The sequence below is a fragment of the Taudactylus pleione genome, unplaced genomic scaffold, assembly GCF_031769625.1.
Source record: "Taudactylus pleione unplaced genomic scaffold, aTauple2 ptg000012l, whole genome shotgun sequence".
Taxonomy (NCBI): domain Eukaryota; kingdom Metazoa; phylum Chordata; class Amphibia; order Anura; family Myobatrachidae; genus Taudactylus; species Taudactylus pleione.
The window spans coordinates 15,812,081-15,832,291 of NW_028284415.1; the positions used below are offsets into that span (position 1 = coordinate 15,812,081).

Genomic DNA, 20,211 nt, shown 5'->3' on the forward strand with positions numbered 1-20,211 from the left:
CCCACATCCCCTAACCAAATAAAACCAGAGGAGAGCCGGTTGACAAGTCTGTATTTTGTGTGTCTGAACCTTGCTCTGTATAAGAAGAGGGAAACACGCACACACAGCCTCTTATTATATCCCAGACTTGTAATTAGTCAGAATCATTACCAACAGAGCTTGGCACCAATGCTCCCCCCTATCCCAATTAAAATACAGCATACATAGATTTCAGGAAGCATGGTCACCGTGGAAGAAGAGTTACCTTTTGGCAAACATTCTTAAAATGCTTCTTTCATGGGAGTAAAACATAAAATTTCAGTCACTAAGCTTTGATGCTCTGATCTTAAAATAATTATCCAGCAACATTTTCCCTGTCCTTAAAGATACAGAAAGTAAAACAAAAATGTTTACTTTGTGTTGTCCTTGGACATTCTTGTTATTGTAACAGATCAGAATATTACTAGACTGTATAATCTAATTTTCTGCTTAATAAAAAGCTAGTACATAATGGGCCTGATTCAGGTCTGGACGGTATAGAGAGTATTCTTTGCAGTTTCTCGATAATTGGATAACTGCGCATGAGCAGGATCTGTACTGTGTATGTGCAGGTCAGGTCCTGCAATCTCACTCACAGCCGCGTTATAATTGACATGCTACAGCGTTTGGGGGGTGGAGTAGGGGCATGCCTGGGCTGTATAAACTACTCAGACTGGCTGTGCTGTCGGTGTGGCGCAAGTTGTGTCATCATGGCTCAGCACTCCCCGCTGTGCAATATTGCAGGATCACATGAATATGGCCCTGCCCCCTCTGCGCGATGCCGTGAGTCACAGAGAATCGCACCCCTTACATGCTGGAGGTGTCCTGTCCGTGTCGTGCTAAAGGATGTCTCACTCTTACAAGAGTCTTGTGGAGAATACCCGAAATGTGTGATTCTCCCTGACATTCTGTACACAAGATGGAGAGCCTGTATATCTGCAGTATTGAATTCTAATAGCAAATACGTATTTCCCATGGAAAACAAATGGATAACAACATGGGTGTGACTGTGACCAGAGCCGTAACTAGACTTTTTGGTGCCCTGTGCCAGAAAGAGCATTGGCGCCCCCCTCATTTTTTCAAAGGGACATAATGCACCTACAAAAAGGGGAATGGCCTCATGGGGAAGGTCCAGGGAAGAGACCAGGAGATGCTGGGGATGAAATAAGAGGAAGCTAAAAGTGAGAATGATAATAAACAGAAATTTTACAGGCCCAAACAGCGCCCCCTGCCCTGTGGTGCACTGTGCAATGGCACCGGCCGCACTACCCTAGCTACGGCCCTGAGTGTGACACATGCTGGGCATAAACCTGGCGCATATGCTACTGGTACAGACCCACATGCAACTTTCCATGGTTGCCACTATGCATATGTTTTACTAGTCCCCATTTACAAATGCAATTTGGGACGCAAATGCGCCCCAGCACGTCTGCTTCCTGCTCACAGATGGTTAAAAATTTACATGAGTCTACAAAATGTCTTAATTCAACAGTATTCTGGAAAGATTAACATCTAATTTAACAAAAATATTATTTTGGTGTATTTTATAGGCGTACTAAATGTATATCTTGTTGCATTAATTCTAGCTCCCTAACAGTGTCAGATGTACTGACAGTGACTGTATACAGTAATTAAGAATTGTTTATTGATGGGTTCAGAGTTCAGGTATTATGTTATGTAACAGCACAGCGCAGCCCACCCTAGGACACACACAAAGCAGGCTGCTGTTAAACAGTCAATCAGAATTGACTCTACTAAAGAGGGAACCTTTTATATGAAATTAAAAGATGAGCTTCTCCTGTTCACCCAGCATGAGGCGTCAATACAGAAATGACACAGTTGGAAGTGTCAGCAGGGCTCAGCCAGGCTTAGCCAATCCTGTTCCAGTTTCTTGAGGTGACACAATGTCTGATGTGGTCATCATTTGGGGTGGGGGAAGTGCCTGTCAGAAATATTTGTAGAAGGCAACAGAATGGAGGCAACAGTGCTTTTCAATGGGAATCACACTGAGGCTAATTGTGCAAGGGAGCATGTACAGAGAAGAGGACAGTCCACTCTTCTGGCTAAGTAACTGGGGTGAAAGAGGCAGGGGTTGTATATACCCTGACTGAATACAAGTAGCAAACAGTTGAAAAAACAAATCTGTGGGGAACAGGAATCTCCTGCTGCATCATAGAACAAAACACGGTTCATCCCAACAGGATCTAACATGTCAGCCTTTTATGTTCCCCAAAAGCCTTTGCACACACGGACGGCCATGCTGTATTGTTCCTAACCGTTCATGCTGTTTCTAAAAGACCTGCACATTTCTATAAAAGCAGATGACTGACCCATATATATAAAAAATGAGGGCTGGCAAATTACTGTCTGCTGATGCAGAATATTAAATACTTTTCCACTAATGCACACTTATACCATGATGGTGTTCAGCATATTCATTCATCTGAGGGCTAAGTATGTTCAATTACGTTTTATTTCACATTGTTTGCTCACAGTGGAAGCAGCCATTTTGTTGGCTAAAATAATATCTATGAGAGCCTTCAAATTCAGCTGGAACTGCTGACACTCAGTGATTTCACTATATCCTAATGAAGTGACTGAATATGGAGTCAGACCACAAAATGGCTGCCTCCACAGTATGCCTGTGCACCTAGAAAGAAGTCATGAATGCTTTATACTCACTATTACTAAATTTAAAATAATACATCTGATAGGAAAATAACATAGTAATATTTTTTCCATTTGCAATTTATACTAAGTAGTGGAAAATGAGGTATTGTTAGGCATGATGCCAGAGGTGTTGCTGCTTCTGGTGACACCCGATGCGCACTATGGATACCCCCGCGCATCGGATGTGCGCCCAGACTAAAAGGGGGTGTGACCTAAATAAAGGGGCGTGGCCTCATGGGTGATCCCTATAACATCACTCTGGGGGTCAGCCCAGCATCATCACTGGAGATGCTGGGCTGCCCCCTCTTCTATGACAGGAGCCGGGTGCTGCAGGAGAATGTCACACTGCAACACTTGGCTCCTGTCACTGCAGAGGAGCCGGCATTTTGGTATCACCACCTTCGGGGGTCAGACGACATATCGTCCACATCGGGCACTGTGTACCCACTATTGCCAGTGACATCGCCCGTCGGACCAACATGCATTCGGCAGCATGAGCCCTGTTGCTCCCGGCAACATCAAGTGTGTACACACTTGCCGATGCCGACACCCGCTGCATGCTACATCTGCTGGATACACATCGTTAAGTGTGTAACCAGCATAAGGGAGAGATGTATAAAACCTCCATACAATTCATGATGTCAGATTCTGAGTCATATAGAAGTATATGTTGAGTGTGTGCATATAGCGCAGATGTGAAATTCATATACCTATTCTGAGTCTGACAGAACATGGACATATCTGTCTTTCTGTGAAATAGGGTGTTTCAGGGCGTGAGCTGGTAGATGGCAAAAGATTGCACATAGCCACCACTGATTTGGTGGAGTGTCATTAGTCATTCATACAGGGAAGGGAAGCCTGTTTCTGGCATATCTCTTGCACCTAGCATGGGGCTGGTGTGAGTGCAGACACTAATGATGATGGTTAGCGCGGCTGGCGTAATATAAATGGGCAGCACGGTTTTCCCCTTGCACATGCACGAATCCCCGCATTAGTTGAACAGATACTCGCTTTAGCATAAAGTATTATATAGTGGCTTCTGTGACTGCCCACAATTACAAGTCAGAGTCAGCCCCTGCATTGGCACTATCACTACATACAATAGACAGAATGACGGCCGGGATGACCAAACATATATTATAATCCAGTGGTTCTCAAACTCTGTCCTCGGGACCCCACACAGTTCACGTTTTCCAGGTCACCCAGCAGGTGCACAGGTGTATTCATTACTCACTGACACATTTTAAAAGATCCACAGGTGGATATAATTAATTCACTTGTGATTCTGTGAGGAGACTTGGAAAACATGCACTGTTTGAGGTCCTGAGGACCGAATTAGAGAACCTGTGTTATAATCAACTCAAATGATCCCGCCCATTTTACAGCTGTCTTCATGCTGTGAGCGATTATCGTTCATGTCCGTACACTGGGCCTGATTCAGACCCGCTCGCGAGCCCTGAGCGCTCGCAAGCGGGTCGATGTTGGCCCAGTGCGCATGCACACGACGGAGGCGGCTCCGTCGTGCGCTTGCGCGAGACCCGAATAACGACGGCCAAGCCGTCGTTATGGGTCTCGCACCAAAGGGGGCGTGCTGTTGATGGTAATTGACAGCACACCCCCTTTGGTGGGCATGCTGGGGGCGTGGCTGCCCAGACGGAGGCGTTCCCATGGGAACGCCTACCGTCTGGGGCCGGCCCCACTGACATCACTAGTGATGTCAGTGGGAGTGCTTATGGCTCTGATAGAGCCAAAAGCACTCCAGGGCTTGCGGCAGACGAGACCCTACCACAAGGGTCTTGTCGCAAGCCCGATGGTCGCAGTGATCTTGACCATCGCGACCATCATTTTGGCCTCTCGCCAGGAGGCTGCTCTTAAATTCAGAGGGCCGGCCCTGATTCAGAGCGAGCGCTCTGTCAGAGCATCCGGCTCTAAATTAGGGCCACTGAGCGACTATTATTGTGAACGGTCACTACATCGGATAATTTTAACGATTCGGGAGCAGACAGCAAAGGTTATTACAAGATACAGTAGTGTTGTTTTGTATTTGTTATGCTTTAATGTAAATAAATAAACTTTAATGATTTCCCTTTGAAGCTTTATCCAATGACAGGTGACTCGCCTCACTTTGTTTTGTATGATTGTCTGAAAGCTTTGTTATCTAGGCAAAGGCAAGGGATGAGTGTTTTGGTTTAGCTATATCCCATACTTCTAGTTATCAAGTGTCAGGCGTATTATGATAGAGAAGGCTCTCACAGTGAATTAGTCAGGTAATACAAACACAACAGGACATCTGAGGTAATTAGTCTGATGGATGATTAGGAGGTCTTCCAGGGTTTGCAAACAATCACTTTCTTTTGTTTAAGAAATCATTTTGGTTATTGTTTTCATGAACTCTTATCTATACAGCTTTGTCTTATATTACAACAGATCTATTTGGAAACTGTTGCAGTAATGTTTAAAGTGTGAAATCAACACAAGGTTAATTTCTAACTTCATTCTCTTATTTTCTGTGCTGACCTTTAAAGGGGTGGGGCAGGAATCTGCATTCTATCCACACCTCAGCTCAGTGTAGCGTATCTTGCGTTAATTTGCACTGTGCATGTCCAGAAAGCCAAGACGCACAAATGTGTGCTTGCTGGTATCACACCTGATTGGAGAGGTAGAATGAGGTGTTCGCACATAGGCTGAGTACAGTAGGAACGAACATATGCAGATCATACAAATAGCACCTGTATCTATGCCTGAGAAAGCCGTGTTATTTGTGGGTGGTCAGGGGCAGTTGCAAATAGCGGATGACGATGACCATAGCCAGATCCATTATGCCCCTACCAAGGGCCCAATGGGCACGCAAGATAGAGTAATATGGGCCCTTATTTTTATGTTGGTTTATTTTGACAAATTGTAGTGGGAATTGAGCCCAAATCAACATGTTGCCTAGGGGCCCAAGGGGCTTAATCCGGCTCTGGTGATAGCAGTCGTCGGCATTAGCAAACTACTAGTGATTAACTGTTTGTGAATGCTCTCATGACACAGATTATGGTTATTTTTCATACACTATACAAGCAGTTGTTTCTCATGTATTAGTTTTTAGAAGTTTTGCTGATAGCGAATGCTTCACAACATGGCAGTGTGGTACTTGTAGTCCCCTATGTAACAGTGGAGTCGGATGGACCGCTATTAAAGTGGCTGCGCAGTGGGGTCTTGTTTAAGGTGGCTTTGTAGTGCTGGGGTGTATATGGGGGTGATGGTGCGCCTATATTAAGGCAGCCAGAAATCGGAGGGTAGTTAGGGGTGGATGACACATTTCTGCTGCAGGGACAGAGGGTGCCCATCAGATAATGACAGGTGTTTCTGGGTAGCAGTTGGTGTTTGTAGTACTACCAGCGCTTGCAGGGCTGCAAGGGCAGTGTGGTACTTGTAGTCCCTCATGTAACAGTGGAGTTGGGCGGACTGCTATTAACGGGGCTGCGCATAGGCATCATGTTTAAGGTGGCTTTTAAGTGCTGGGGTGTATAAGGGGGTGATGATGCACCTAGTTCATAGCAGTCAGATATGCCGGGGTGCATGGGGTGGAACGCTGCACGCTGAGACAGGTGCAGCTTACTAATGTCGACCTTATCACTGTCATTATTATATTTGTCGGGTTTATCAATGTGTTTATGTGTCTAACGTGTCTGTGAACCATTTCATATGTTTATCATATATCTGTCGATATAATATATGTCGATTATTTACCTGTCGATCTTGTTTTTGTCTTATCTATATATTGTCGATGTTCTGGTTGTCCATCATATATATATCATACTTTATATTCTTGCCCTATTTCTTTGTCAGACCTTTACAGGTGTCCTAACAATTTGGTGATCGACCTGTTATATTGTCGATCTTTTTGTGTCGATCTATAGTCATTGTCAATCTTTTCTGTGTCGTAATGGTTTCATTGACGATCTTTCTGTTGTCGATCTTTTGTATATGTCGGTCTATTAATTGTCGATTAGTGGTTTGTCAATCCGTCGTCCGGATAACAAAAATGCTTGTGATGTACCTGGAGAGGGTCTGGGTACCCAGGCCTGCCTTGGAGGTATAAGACCCGCTCACTTTCTGCACTTCCTCGCAGGGCCCTAGTATTCAGTAAATCCAGGCCCTGCCTGATTGCTTGGTAGCACTGGCATGGCATACATGATACTGTTGCCGGCAGGTACGCAACTTCGGCTATAGGAGGAGATATGCAATTTACACACACTTTGCTATGAACATTACATTAGCCTCCTTGGGCAGATTCAGATTGCATGCTCAGAAATAAATATAGACATTTGTTCTGTATTCAGAGTTGGCTGCATTTGTGCGTCCGCATCACCCTTATATATCTGCATATGAATTCCCCATTGCCACCCACCCTGTTACGCCCATTCAACCGCAAGTCTGATGCAAATGGCTCTGACACATGCAGCACAGTTGCTAGAAATCATGAAATCCATCCAAAAAAAAGCAGAATTGCGTGCAAGTGTGAATGAGGCCCTTTATGTGTGTAATATTTCATTAGCAAACATTAACTCTGTTTAAAATGAATAATGATGTCTCATAGTTTGAATAGCGGAATAACCTAAATAGAGTTTATATTTTCGGATTGGTTTAGCTGAGGAAATGGTCAGACAACGGGTACATGGCAATTCTCTCTATCATGTCAGTGTGTTGGTGCTTTCTCTCCATGTATATGAAAATATAGAGATCTTTACAATCCGTAATATCCTCCTGTCACAGATAATAGATGTTGCTGTGTAATCTTCATCCCAGTTGGTATTTGTGCCTAATTTAAACACTAGGCAGCTTGGGTTAATGCATGTGTTTGCAAACAAATTAAAATGAGGCCATGCAATCCGCAGAGTTTACAGTAATTTGAGGCAATTTAGCAATCTGCTTTATGCAGTGCTAACAGCCGTTCTCCAATGGAAGATGTATAAAAGGGATGTAATTGGACAAAGAAATGGCTTCATTTGTAGCGTCTGAAGGAGACAGAGTATCGTTTAGTCCGCCTGGGTTGTCATTGTTCCTGCTTTATTACAGCACTAAGAGACTCAGTACTATTTAATCGGTCTGTTAATGGGATAACAATACATAAAGTAGAATTAAGTGATACTGGACTCCTGGATAACTTTCAAGGTTGCTACCATATGTTAATAGTTAATATTTCAAGTTCATTAAATTTGAGCCTTGTCTATGTGCTTTGCTGTTCTTTGCCATATGCAATAAACATTTAAATAAACCTACAATTTTATATGTTAAGCATTTAAATTGTCCAGTCTCTCTGTATATAGATTGAAAAAGCAGGCTTAGTTTATCTATTCTTTAAATAGCCTTGTATGTGCTGAATTTCAAAATAGTATTCTATTTATAAACAGCATTAACTAGAACATATAGGTATCTCACGAAACCCATGGACTGTGGTTTGCCATTTACCGAATGCACGGCTGCCTGGACTGACAGTACTGCTAGTTGATCTGTTACCACCTAATTGGATTTGGATTGTGCAGAAGGATCATTCTGGATAATCTGGTCAAAGATAACCAAACTGGCCATCCAAATTGTGAATGGACTAGTTTCCAGCTATAATCTTTTGTGTATTACTGGAAATGTGTGTCCCTGTCTTTAGTATTGGCCAAATGTATTTTTTTGCATGTTCGATGCAATTCAAGTTTATTAATTGTCATTCCCTAGTCTTTAGCCATTGACATTGAAAACCAATATTTTTAAGTGCAAAGAGTGCACTATTAAATGCACTATGTAAAAGAGATGATAAGGATTGCATAATGCTCCAAGATTTACAGAGGCTATGATTATATTTTGACAGTATTAATCAACCTATACCTCATTGCTTCTAAAGAGAATAGCTGCTGCTTTGTCAGAAAATATCAAAGTAGTACAACATGTACAGTAGTGATGGAACTACAAGTCTCAGCAAGTTGAGGATGGCAAAGCCTGCTGGGGCTTCTAGCTTCACAACATTGGCAGTGCATGCTGGGGTTTGTATTTCCACAATTGCTGGATAGCCACAAATTGGCTGTCTTTGCTACTCCACTGAAAGGAAAATGGTAGACTGCTCCATACAGGAGTAACAGACTGAGGGGTCTATTTACTAAGCAGTGTTAGGAGACAGAGTGAAAAGTGATAAGGTGCCAGCCAATCAGCTCCTAACTGCCATCTCACAGGCTGTGTTTGAAAAATGACAGTTGGGAGCTGATTGGCTGGCACCTTATCACTTTTCATTCTGTCTCCTAACACTGCTTACTAAATAGACCCCTGAATATTTTTGATTGCTTTTGTGATAATTTGTGTCACTTTCCATATACCACTGGCTGTGAGTGTGATATCCAGCACCGTAAGCAGCAGCAGTGTAACATACATGACTGGATAATCTTTACATGACTGCTGCCTTACATGCACTGTACTACTTTGATGTTTCAGTATTATATTATAAATAATAATAAATGTGCATACCACTGTCACAAAAACACACCCCACTTCACTCTGAAAGAATAAACTAAGTTAAATATAAGTAAATAATATGAAGAGATATAAAAATCAACTTTGGTTGAAAAACTGACAGAACAAGATAGTGGGGTGACTGGTATTTCAACACCGCAGGCATTAGAGACAGGTGGCTCTGTTGTGTGCTGCAAAAAAGGACTTTTTTTTAATGGAAACAAGACATGGGAATGCCCACCAAGATGCTGTAATGCCCACAGAGGGCATTAGTAAACTCTCAGCTGTTGGGAGGTATGGATAAAAATGGTCTGAAAATGGTCTGATAAAGCAGGAAGGAGCTGGGAGCTAAATGTGGCCCTCGGGCTGCCTGTTGCCCATCACTGGCTTACAGTATATAATCTATACAAGTGCAACTGAATAATAAAAGGTTACATCTCAAAATACAGTACACTAAGCCAATATACAGTCTATCAATTCAGTAGAAATAGTTCCTTATGGATATTTATTTAGCCCACAAAATAGCTACCTCCACTGTGAGCAGGCGATGAGTGCACGTTCACCCTTTTACTGCCAGGGGTTCCTGTTTAGTTCACACAGTATTGAGAGGGTTAGCAAGTCTTTTCCAAGTGACATTTATTTTTTACATAACAAGTGCTTTCCAAGAGGACAGAATAAACAGAAGTGCTGTAATCTGCAACCACGTTACACCACAGTCTCCTTATCTCATTCTTCCTTTACCCTGAACCCCAAGTAAGCCCTTATTTAAAAAAGAGGAAAGCAACAGCAAAACATTTTCACCTACCAAGCTGCAGCTAATTAGTGAAGTGGGTCAATCCATTTTAAAGCCATACAAATAACTCAGCCTAGTGTTACTTCAAAGCTCCTAAGGAGAAGTCATTTGTCAAAGAGATGAAGCTTGCTGGCAGCATTAACCCTTTGACTGAATGCTGAATTACAGTTAAGGGGCAGATTAAGTCGTTCTGCAAAATGGCATGTTAAATTTGTTCATAGTTTATTGCTATTATCGGAGATATTCCTGATATAAAAACAAAACAAATGCATACACAGTAGTATACACCTCCTCAAACAGTTTATTTTCCTCAATGATCTGGCTCAGATACAACTTGAAACCTATTTAACCTACTGAACAAGTAATAGCTATGTGTGTTTCTATTGGTGTGTTATACTAATGTTGCCTTTTTTTATGTACAGGGAATTGATGCCAAGGACACTAGATGGTCAGATCACCATGGAAAAGACTCCCAGCTACTTTGTCACCAAGGAAGCACCAGCCCGTATCTCAGCCATGTCGAAGGACGCTAAGCTGATTGTGGTGGTGAGGGACCCAGTAACGCGAGTTATATCAGATTACACCCAGACGTTGTCAAAGCGGCCTGACATCCCTACATTTGATAGTCTGACATTTAAAAACAGGACTACTGGTCTTATTGACATCTCATGGAGTGCCATCCAGATTGGCATCTATGCCAAGCATTTGGAGAACTGGCTCCAGTATTTCCCCATGAACCAGATCCTTTTTGTGAGTGGGGAGAGACTAATTACAGATCCAGCCGGAGAACTGGGACGTGTTCAGGACTTCCTAGGGTTGAAAAGGATCATCACCGACAAACACTTCTATTTCAACAAGACTAAGGGCTTTCCATGCTTGAAAAAGGCAGAGGGGAGCAGCAAACCCCATTGTTTGGGGAAAACCAAGGGCAGGACTCACCCCAACATAGACCCGGAAGTTGTCCAGAGACTGAGGGAGTTCTACAGGCCATTTAATATGAAGTTCTACCAAATGACTGGGCATGACTTTGGCTGGGACTGAAAACTCAACCAGGGTGCTTTTGTTATGTGAAGTAAACACATCTGTGTGTGTGCTTGTACAAATGTACAGAGATCTATTTTATTATAATTTATTTGTAATTCCTAAGCAATTAATCCACTAAGCTGCCTAATCACGCGATTCCTTGCTTTTGCCCATAGTGTTAACATTCCATCAAACAAAATCTTTGGAGGGCTGGATATCAATGTTGTCTTACATTACAGATGACCTACAGGCAACTTCATGGTCTCAAAAAATGGTTATCCATACCCATATCAGATAATGGTGCTCCTTTTGCTGTCCTATGTTGAGAAAATATGAAAAAGCACAATAATTTTACCTTGGTATTTTTTATTTACGGGTATTGAAAACTCTTAAAAATCTGAACGCTTCTTGGGTTCTTGGTCTTCATCTCAGTTTTTGAGAATCATTTGTTACTGTAAACTGTACCTTTTAGAGCATGCAGGGTGGGTCCAGAGATTTAGTGGTGGAACAAAACCTACATTATATTAATTAAGACAAAAGACTTTATATTTTATAATCATTAAGGCAATAGTTTATTTAGACTCCTATTTCATATTGCTGCGGAGATACTATACAGGTACAAACTGGGTTCTGTTCGGTTCATATGTAGAGTTTGGAGCTTAGTTCAGGGCATCATTTTATCTTAGCTCATCTGCAAAATGAGAAAAAAGGAAGACCATGTGGGGACATAAGAGTGTTAGATCTCTGATCAATCCAATTATTATTATGTTATTTATATAGCGTCGCTTTACAGAGAATATTTGGTCCCTGCCCCACTGGAGCTTACAATCTACAGTATATTCCCTACCACATATACACACACACTTACACAGTAAGTAGCCTTCATTTTTGTCATGAACCAATTAACCTACCAGTATATTTTTGGATTGTGGGAGGAAACTGGAGTACCCTGAAGATACCCACACAAGCATGGGGAGAATATACAAACGCCATACAGTTAGGGCTGTGGTGGCAATCGGATCCAAAACCTTAGTGCTGTGAGGTAGTAATGCTAACCACTACACCAACTGTGCTGTTCATAATTTACAGCCGCAATGTAGGAGTACATACTACAGATCCCACAGCAATACACTATAATTTATTACATGATCAGTCATCTGTGATTGGATAGACCAACCAGTGTCAGTCATAATGCTTCATGTCTTCCAGCCTTATAATAACTATATAAATGATAGATAATGTTTATTATTAACATTTATTTTCCATAATCAGTGATTGCTTTTCTTGTCATGATTGGATGCACCATCATTCTTAAGGGGGAAAAAAAATCTGAAGACATTATGATAATTTTTTTATAATATCAATTTCATATTTTTAATAAGGCCCCTTTGCACTATTGCTGTCAATATCCAAATTTTACTATAAGATTGTATTTGCCACAGTATTTTTATTTTATTATTTCCTTGTGGGAATCTTTGGTTTATGTTATGAAATTCCCATTACAAACCATAGTGACATCTACAGAGCAATCGATGGAAACCTCACTAATACACTTGAATTTAAACCTGCCTTTCATAATAATCTGTATAACAATTATTTGAAGACCTTGCGTCATCCCAGATTATTAAATGTTCAGGGCAATGATCATTTGGCAGCCATGATGCATGTGAACATGGAACCCAAGGATGCTAGATTACCCTTAAAGCCATCAAGAGCTGCTTCCCTGCCAAAACTTTGCACATGACTCCTAGATTGGGGTTGGTCATTTTTTGTCATTTTTCTTACATACCAAGAACCCCCTCAAAAAAACCAAGAGTAATTGGTTTCATTATTTATGATTTAACGGCTAAGAGTGGTAATTCTGACACTGCTGCTAAAAAAAAAAAGATACAATAGCTATGCAGACATCTGTAAGTATTTAAGAAAGATGTAGTAAGTACTATGTTATTCTGCCCAATAGGATGCAGCCATGTCACCAATCCAATACAAGGCCTACTTAATGTGATTAGGTACTTTGTTATATGCCTTGGTTACCATGGAGACAAGGCCTATTACTTGGTTTCATACTCAAAGTACTGCTAGCTTTGCATCTGAAAGAAGGCTCCGTGGTTGGATTTCGCACATCAGACGAAGTGGTTGAGTTTTATTCAGCCATATCTATTTTATCGTTTTTTTTAATTTTTTTTATTATTATTATTTTCTCTGTAACCTGTTAATTTAGAAATAGCAAATTTATATAAATATATATATATAAGTAAATATATATGGAAAGAAATACAAAAGACATTGCAAAATGAAAAGTGTACATTGTAAATCAAGTATTTTCTGGTATGTACCATACAAGATTAATTTTACACAGAAAAGAAATTATGTTTTTAAAGAATATTGCATTCTGAAAATTCATACTATGTCTTTGTATGAGCAAATAAAACTATATTTTACCAAGATAAAAATAATTATTACTGCCAAGTTGCTAATTTACTAATGTGCCATGTAGAGTCTTCACAAAGGGAGAGCCACAGATGTTCCAGAATGTACAGTAATAACCCATAGAGACCAGTCAGTAATTACCTTTCATTGATCAAGGGGAAGTTACATCATGACAGAAAACATTTCTGGCCGCTATATGCTACATACATTTTTCTCAGAATTGGTGATTTACATCCAGAGACCGCACTTACGCATGTTCATGCATCCCTGACGCCTTGCAAACCAATGGTACTCCTTCTGATAAGTCATCTGCTTTGTTGTAAGCTTGACAATGATCATCTAGAAAATATTATTTGTTACTAGTTATTTATATAGCGCACACATATTCCGCAGCGCATTACAGAGATTAATTGGTCATTCACATCAGTCCCTACCCCAGTGGGCCTGATTCAGCAGGGCCTGAACGCAGATTCCCGATGTCGGTAATCTGCGCAGGCGCTTGACCTGTTCTGCGCATGTGCATGAGCATCGCGCTCGCAGACTGGCAGCAGATAGTCAGTGATTGAGGACGTGTCGCTGCTGCTGGAGGGGAGGGAAGAGGCCAGGATCTCCGTCGGCTGATGGAGATTTCCTGGCCCCTTCCTCTCAACTGCAGCGGCCGGCTGCTTGACCCCATGGGTCACCTTAGCCGGCCGATGTTACGCAGATTATCCAATGCTGCGTTGGACAACGCAGCTCGTATAAGTAATACACAAAAGGATGGTTTAGCTCTGCATGCAGCTTTGCAATTACGATCCTTACTGAATCAGGCCCTATGTTCCCTTCCACATGCACACACACATACACACTAGGGTAAATTTTTGTTGGGAGTACCCAGAGGAAACCCACGCAAACACAGAGAGAATAAACAAACTCCGCACAGTTAGGGCCATGGTGGGAATCAAACTCACAACCTCAGTGCTGTGAGGTAGTGATGCTAACCATTACACCATCTGTGCTGCCCCAAATATACATGAACAATACGCTCCAGAGAAGCATGCAGCATGTCTGTTGCTAAGGACAGGTGCCACGTATAAGGAAACGACCTCTTAAAAGAAGCACAGAAGTTGCTTTGTGTGTTCCGGATCTTACTGCCCATGTGGCGTTTTGTGGATTGCCATTCAATTATCATTACATATTTTATTTATATGACGCCACAAGGTAACAGCAGTGCCATAGAGGGGTTAACAATACAACTGAACATCTATACAAATTATAACTATAACAAAACAATACAAACAAACATAGGTAAGTAGGGAAAGTGCAGGTAAGGGTGGTTTGCTTGGAGGAGGGGGGTGAAGAGGGTAATAAATCACCTTTCAGTAATCCTGTACCCAAAAAGTGGATACCCAAAAAGTGGACACAGGATCTGTGCCGCTGGTGAAGGTTTGAGTTTGCACTGCTGCCAGGGACAGTGTATAGAATGGGATGAGGGTCCTGGCCGTAAGGGCTTGCAGTCTAGATGGTGGAGCATAACCTGTAAGCTCAACTGGCAGAAGAAGTAGGGTGAAGGTCAGAGGCATTGAGCATTGAAGGCCTGATTCAGTGATGTACGCAAATCAGATGGACTGCCTAATCTCTGATTTTTTTTTTGGGGGGGAAGGGTGGGTTAGGTTTAGGCTGCGGGGAGGGGAGCAACATTAAGTTTAGATTGAAGTGCTGAGAGGTGAGTGAGAAAAAGGCCAGAAAGGAGAAGGCTGCAGCAGTCAGGGCGGGAAATAAAAGTGAATGGATCAGAGTTTTGGTGAGAAAGGACCTGATTCTAGAGATAATGTGGAGCTGGCATAATTGTAAGAAAGACTGAATGTAGGGAGTGAAAGAGAGTTTATATTGACATGCCCGCATCTGCCTAGCCACCACCTGTTATCACCTAGGAACGCCCACTGCTGTTCTGCGTCTCTGAGCTGTAAGAATCGGGATGCATGTGCTGGACGTCTGGGACACTGGGCCTGATTCAGAGCCGCTCATAAGCGGCCGCTCGTTCGCTCTGCATGCGCAAACTAGTCATTGCGGTCGGAAATCGTGCGCTCGTAAAACAACGAGGGGCTGCTAATTTGATTGACAGAATGTACTGTTTGTGGGTGGTAGCAGGAGAAGGTGCTTGAAAACGGGGGAGTGGAGATCCAAACGCAGGCATGCCTAACGGTCAAAAGGGTATTTAATGGGAGTGCATAATTAATAAAGGAGCGTCATTGATCACGTCACTTGGTTGTCTTTTAGCCTGAACTGCCCGCAGTGATAGCAGGAAGAAAATCCTACCCCAACCACTGCGAGCAGTTCAGATGCCTTTCGATGTTCCCGATCAATCTAATAAATACCGGAGATGACGTGTGATGCGAACGGCAAAGGGGCGTCTTTACAAACTAGCGAGCGCATTTTTCGGACGTTCACTCAGACATTGAGGCGTCAACACACCGCAAAGAGCGAGCGCTCAATTTAAATATCCGGCCCCTTTTTAAGCACGAGTGTCCGCAAATAGCGTTCGGGCCTGAATCAGGCCCACTGTGCAAACACTTCGGTCACACGCATACGGATAAGACACTGCGTCTGACTCAGATTCAGGCGATGAGTTTGGATTTGGACAAAGAAGGGCTGATTCTGAGATGGGAGCAAAGTGAAAACAAACAAACAAAAAGCAAGTAACTTTGCACTAGGCAAAACTATGCTGCACTGCAGGTGGGGAGTATACAAAATATACAGATAGATTTATATTTTACGGGGGTATGTCTTAGCTCAAATCTAAATTGCAGAGTAAAAATGAAGCTGTCCAGCATTTGTTGTGCAAAGCAGTTATTATTTACCCTACATGAAAAAAAAATATTTGCACCCCTTGCATTGCAACATAGGCCCATATTCAATAAGAAGCGAATAGCCATTTTTTGCGAAAAAGTATCGCCGATCTCGGTTTTTCAAGTGGTCGGAAACTTATCTCCAAATTAAATTCCAGACGGTTTTCGCCTATGTGGAAACTCAATGAAATGTAATAGGCGAAAAAGATTTGCGTGCAACATTTTTATTTTGGGGTGCAAACCACTCAGAACCCTTGGAACAGACCCCCAAAGGACAACTGTGTCCAAAAATCCCTGGAAAAAAAATAAGAACACTCCAAAAAGTACTTTCAATTTGGGGGGGGCGAAAAAGTACAAAGTGCGGGGACAAGCATTAAAACTAGTGAAATAGACTTCTTGGGGTGCTGTAAGAGAGGCCAAGTGTTTTTGGGATTGCAAGTGCATGTATGAGGGTGGTTTTTCACATTTTTTAAAATGTAACTCTAGAGACTTTAAAATATGCTAGCACCCATTTTCACGTACCCCAAATTTTTCAGGACTACTTATTTTCACACAAAAATACAGCTTAATGCCATTCTTCACCACTTGTGCAAAGACGCTAATAAGAAGCTATTGAAACAACTTAAGTACCTCAAACAGTTTTATTAGGGCTATTCGGACACATCTACATTGATCCCCAATGTTAGTGCATCAGGCTGATTTCCCCAATTCTAACAGCACTTTCCGCCTGTTATGAATTCGCAGCTTGCCGTTTTCGCGTGGTTTGTAATTAAATAGGGTGAATAGTGGGGATGCGCACGATAAGTTTCCGCGTCCAAAGCACGCGATGTCAGTGAAAAGTCCGGCCGGCAAAATTTTTCCGCGGGTGTGAAACTAATTGAATACCGCCCATAGATGCAAAGTCACTTTTGTTTTTTTGCTTTGTCCCAACTCAGAATTAGGCCCAGAATGGGGATTACGTGTCTTGGGCTGCTCCACCCTATACTGCACACTGAGTGCCTGCTTCAGAGATGGGCGCTAATGCGATCGCAGCTGCGATTTCATATGCAACGCAGCAGCGAAAATATGCTAATGTTGGCAAAGCTCACCCGAGCATAAAGACACCCACTGCTGCCTTCTTACCTGCGTGCGACGACGCATACCTCTGTAAATATCAGTAACATCGACGCATATCGTCGGCCATCTTATCCTTGCGGTAGGTTTGACCTGACACGCAGAGCTACATATGCACTCGCAGTGGCTAATTTATGCACGTCCATGTAACGGCGTTTAATGGACAGACACGCCTGCGTTTTTCTGACCACTCCCCGTTACCACCCCCAAACGCTGACAACCTGTCACTCACTTTGTTATGGGATCCTTTGTGCGTTCATAATCGCAATGCGATCACATTAGCGTCCATCTCTGAATCAGGCCCAGTGTACACTAGTGGTGCTGTGGGTAGGGAGTTGTACATGCACTACATGCCAGTGTACTTCTATATTACAGGCATATATAGTACTATATACAGTATATATTTCTATATACTATATTACACCGGATGGATGTCTTTAAATCTCTATACTACACTCATATTTTACACTGCACATGGGGTAGATGTCTATATTTCTATATCATGCCCATACATGGTATGCAGATTAGATGTGTAAACACTTATTTATTACACTATTACCCATTTTACACCTAAGTCCGGGTCTGAATCCTGGATTTGGAACATGGTTCCAAACTGGGTCAGACCTCATTTGTGGCGCCAACCTGGGTTATTCCCGGGTTGGCATTGTTCACACGGCACCCATGTGCAGCGGAACTCTTCTACCGGTGCTCGGAGATGACATCCTCTCCAAGTGCCTGGATATCTGGATCTTTCAATGCAGTGAATGGGAGCCAGGTTAGAGGACCTGGGTTACACAGGTCTTTCCCATGTTGAACCCTACAAGCAGTGTCGGACTGGGGCATGAAGGGCCCACCGGGGAAATGCAGTGATAGGGGCCCATACTTAGGGGTGTGGCCAGCCATAACCATTAGAGAGTGCATGGTTGGAGCCCCTTTAAATATATATAGTATATACTGCTAGTGCATGCATGATAATGTATCAGATTAATAACTGCAATGGATTGTAGAAAATACACCATAGTCCTGTGCAGTATAATACGACATATGTATAATGTATAATATAATGTATAATTGAAGTACACAGTCTGGAACCTGATTCCTTGAAGAGGGAGTGGGCCTTCAGGCAGGGGTTTCCCCTGTACCCCTGTGGGCCAGTCCAACCCTGCCTGCAAGCTACCCAGGTTGGATTGCTCGGGTCACTCGACCTGGGAATTCAACACTGGCCCCTTTTACACTGAGCAGCAACCCGGGTTGACCCGGCAATAACCTAGTTTTTAACTGTGGTGTAAAAGGGGTATAATATACAGTAATATAATGCACACAGCAGAAAAGTCTATGTATTGACATTATATAATTCAGATATAATGCTATATTCATAGGTAATTGCAGTGGGGAGGGTTGCCTGGAAACCCCCCTCACTAGCCCACACCATGATAACTACAATAGAAATAGCATATAACACTAAAGTTGCTAGTAGTAGTATATCTGGAAAACATGCACTGTTAGGGGTGCACTGATGCAGGCTATCTATAAGGTCAATTATTAATATAGTATAATAATCTACTATCCAGTACATAAGGAGACCAATCATGTACATCTATGTCCAGAGCAGTGCATTGTACTCTTTCTGCCCCCCAACCCCCCCCCTCCCCTATTCCCAAACTTGTGCACTGATCTGGAATGGTGCCCACATCTGTAATATAAACATTCAGCTCAGGCAGGATGGCATTACTGCCGCATATGATGGCTTACTCTGATTGCTGGTCCTGTATATGTCAGAATTATTTTATACCTTCAAATGATGTATATTATAGCTGGTAAGTGCTGATTATGTCCTCTTCATGGAGTGCCCACACTTGCTTTAAAATCAAGCATTTGGAAACCCTTTGTAGAAATCCTGCGTTTGCCTCTGATATTCCTCTTTGGATACAAATCCTTTTAAAGATGTTGAGGTCAGTATGAGACCATTGCCTGTTCCCCATGTAAGCCATACCTCCTACCATGCTATTGAACACTTAAGCTGTGCTCCTAAACTGTGGCCATAATACCATATCTTGATCTTTCCCCATGCCTAAATTGCAAGATCAGAGGGGCAGGGACTATTTATCTACGGGGCCAGAAAAGAAAGCATTTCTATCGCTGTTTATCATGGCTATATAAATCTTTTTCCTACCTATTTAACAAAAAGCATGGAGACATTATCACTGGACATTGCAATTATAGGCAAAACTCAGCAACAGCCACTGTCAGAGATGGTCTTAGTAATAAATTGCAAAATGTCCTAAAGTTAGGGTTTTCCAGGGCATCATAAGTAGATCCCTACAGGGGCGTATCTACCCATTGGCCAGGATGGCACTCGTCAGGGGCACTGACCAAAGGGGGGGCGCCGTCCGGTAGTGCCACCAGCAGCCAAGGGGTGGACAAGTCCCCCGGCCCCACAAGTGTAGGGCAGACTGCAGTGAGAGCGGTCTGCCCTACACAGTTTACAAACACACAGCCGCCAACGGCAATATATCATACCGATTCCGCATTTACACCAAGTCTGACCATCTGCAGAAATTGCAAGTCTCCTTGCATGCAGTGGGCTCTCAAGCTGCGTTTGCAATCACAGTGGCTAATTTATGCACGCCTACTGAATCAGGCTTTCACTGTGCCTCATTGATGTCATTGGCAACTTTTCTAATTTGTTTCCTATATATATACATCATCTACTCCAAAAATGTTCAAGTGTATCTATTGTACACAGCAGTCTCAGGGCCGTGAAATTGGATCATATTTTTCAGGTGTGCGGTATAAGGGGGCACAGGTTCAATGCTTTGAAAACAGAGATAAATATTTTGTCTGTTGCTCATGTAG

At 42.5% G+C, this 20,211-nt stretch overlaps 1 protein-coding gene across 1 annotated transcript in view; it reads left to right on the forward strand.

Moving 5' to 3' along the window:
• The window catches only part of LOC148542491 (heparan sulfate glucosamine 3-O-sulfotransferase 3B1-like), a 28,369-nt gene extending 15,031 nt beyond the window's left edge, over positions 1-13,338 (forward strand). Inside the window, exon 2 of the mRNA XM_088468457.1 lies at positions 10,384-13,338. Within this exon, the coding sequence (XP_088324583.1) occupies positions 10,384-11,002 (619 nt within the window). The 3' untranslated portion in view covers positions 11,003-13,338. The remainder of the gene's footprint in view (positions 1-10,383) is intronic.
• The last annotated feature ends 6,873 nt before the right edge of the window (positions 13,339-20,211 follow it).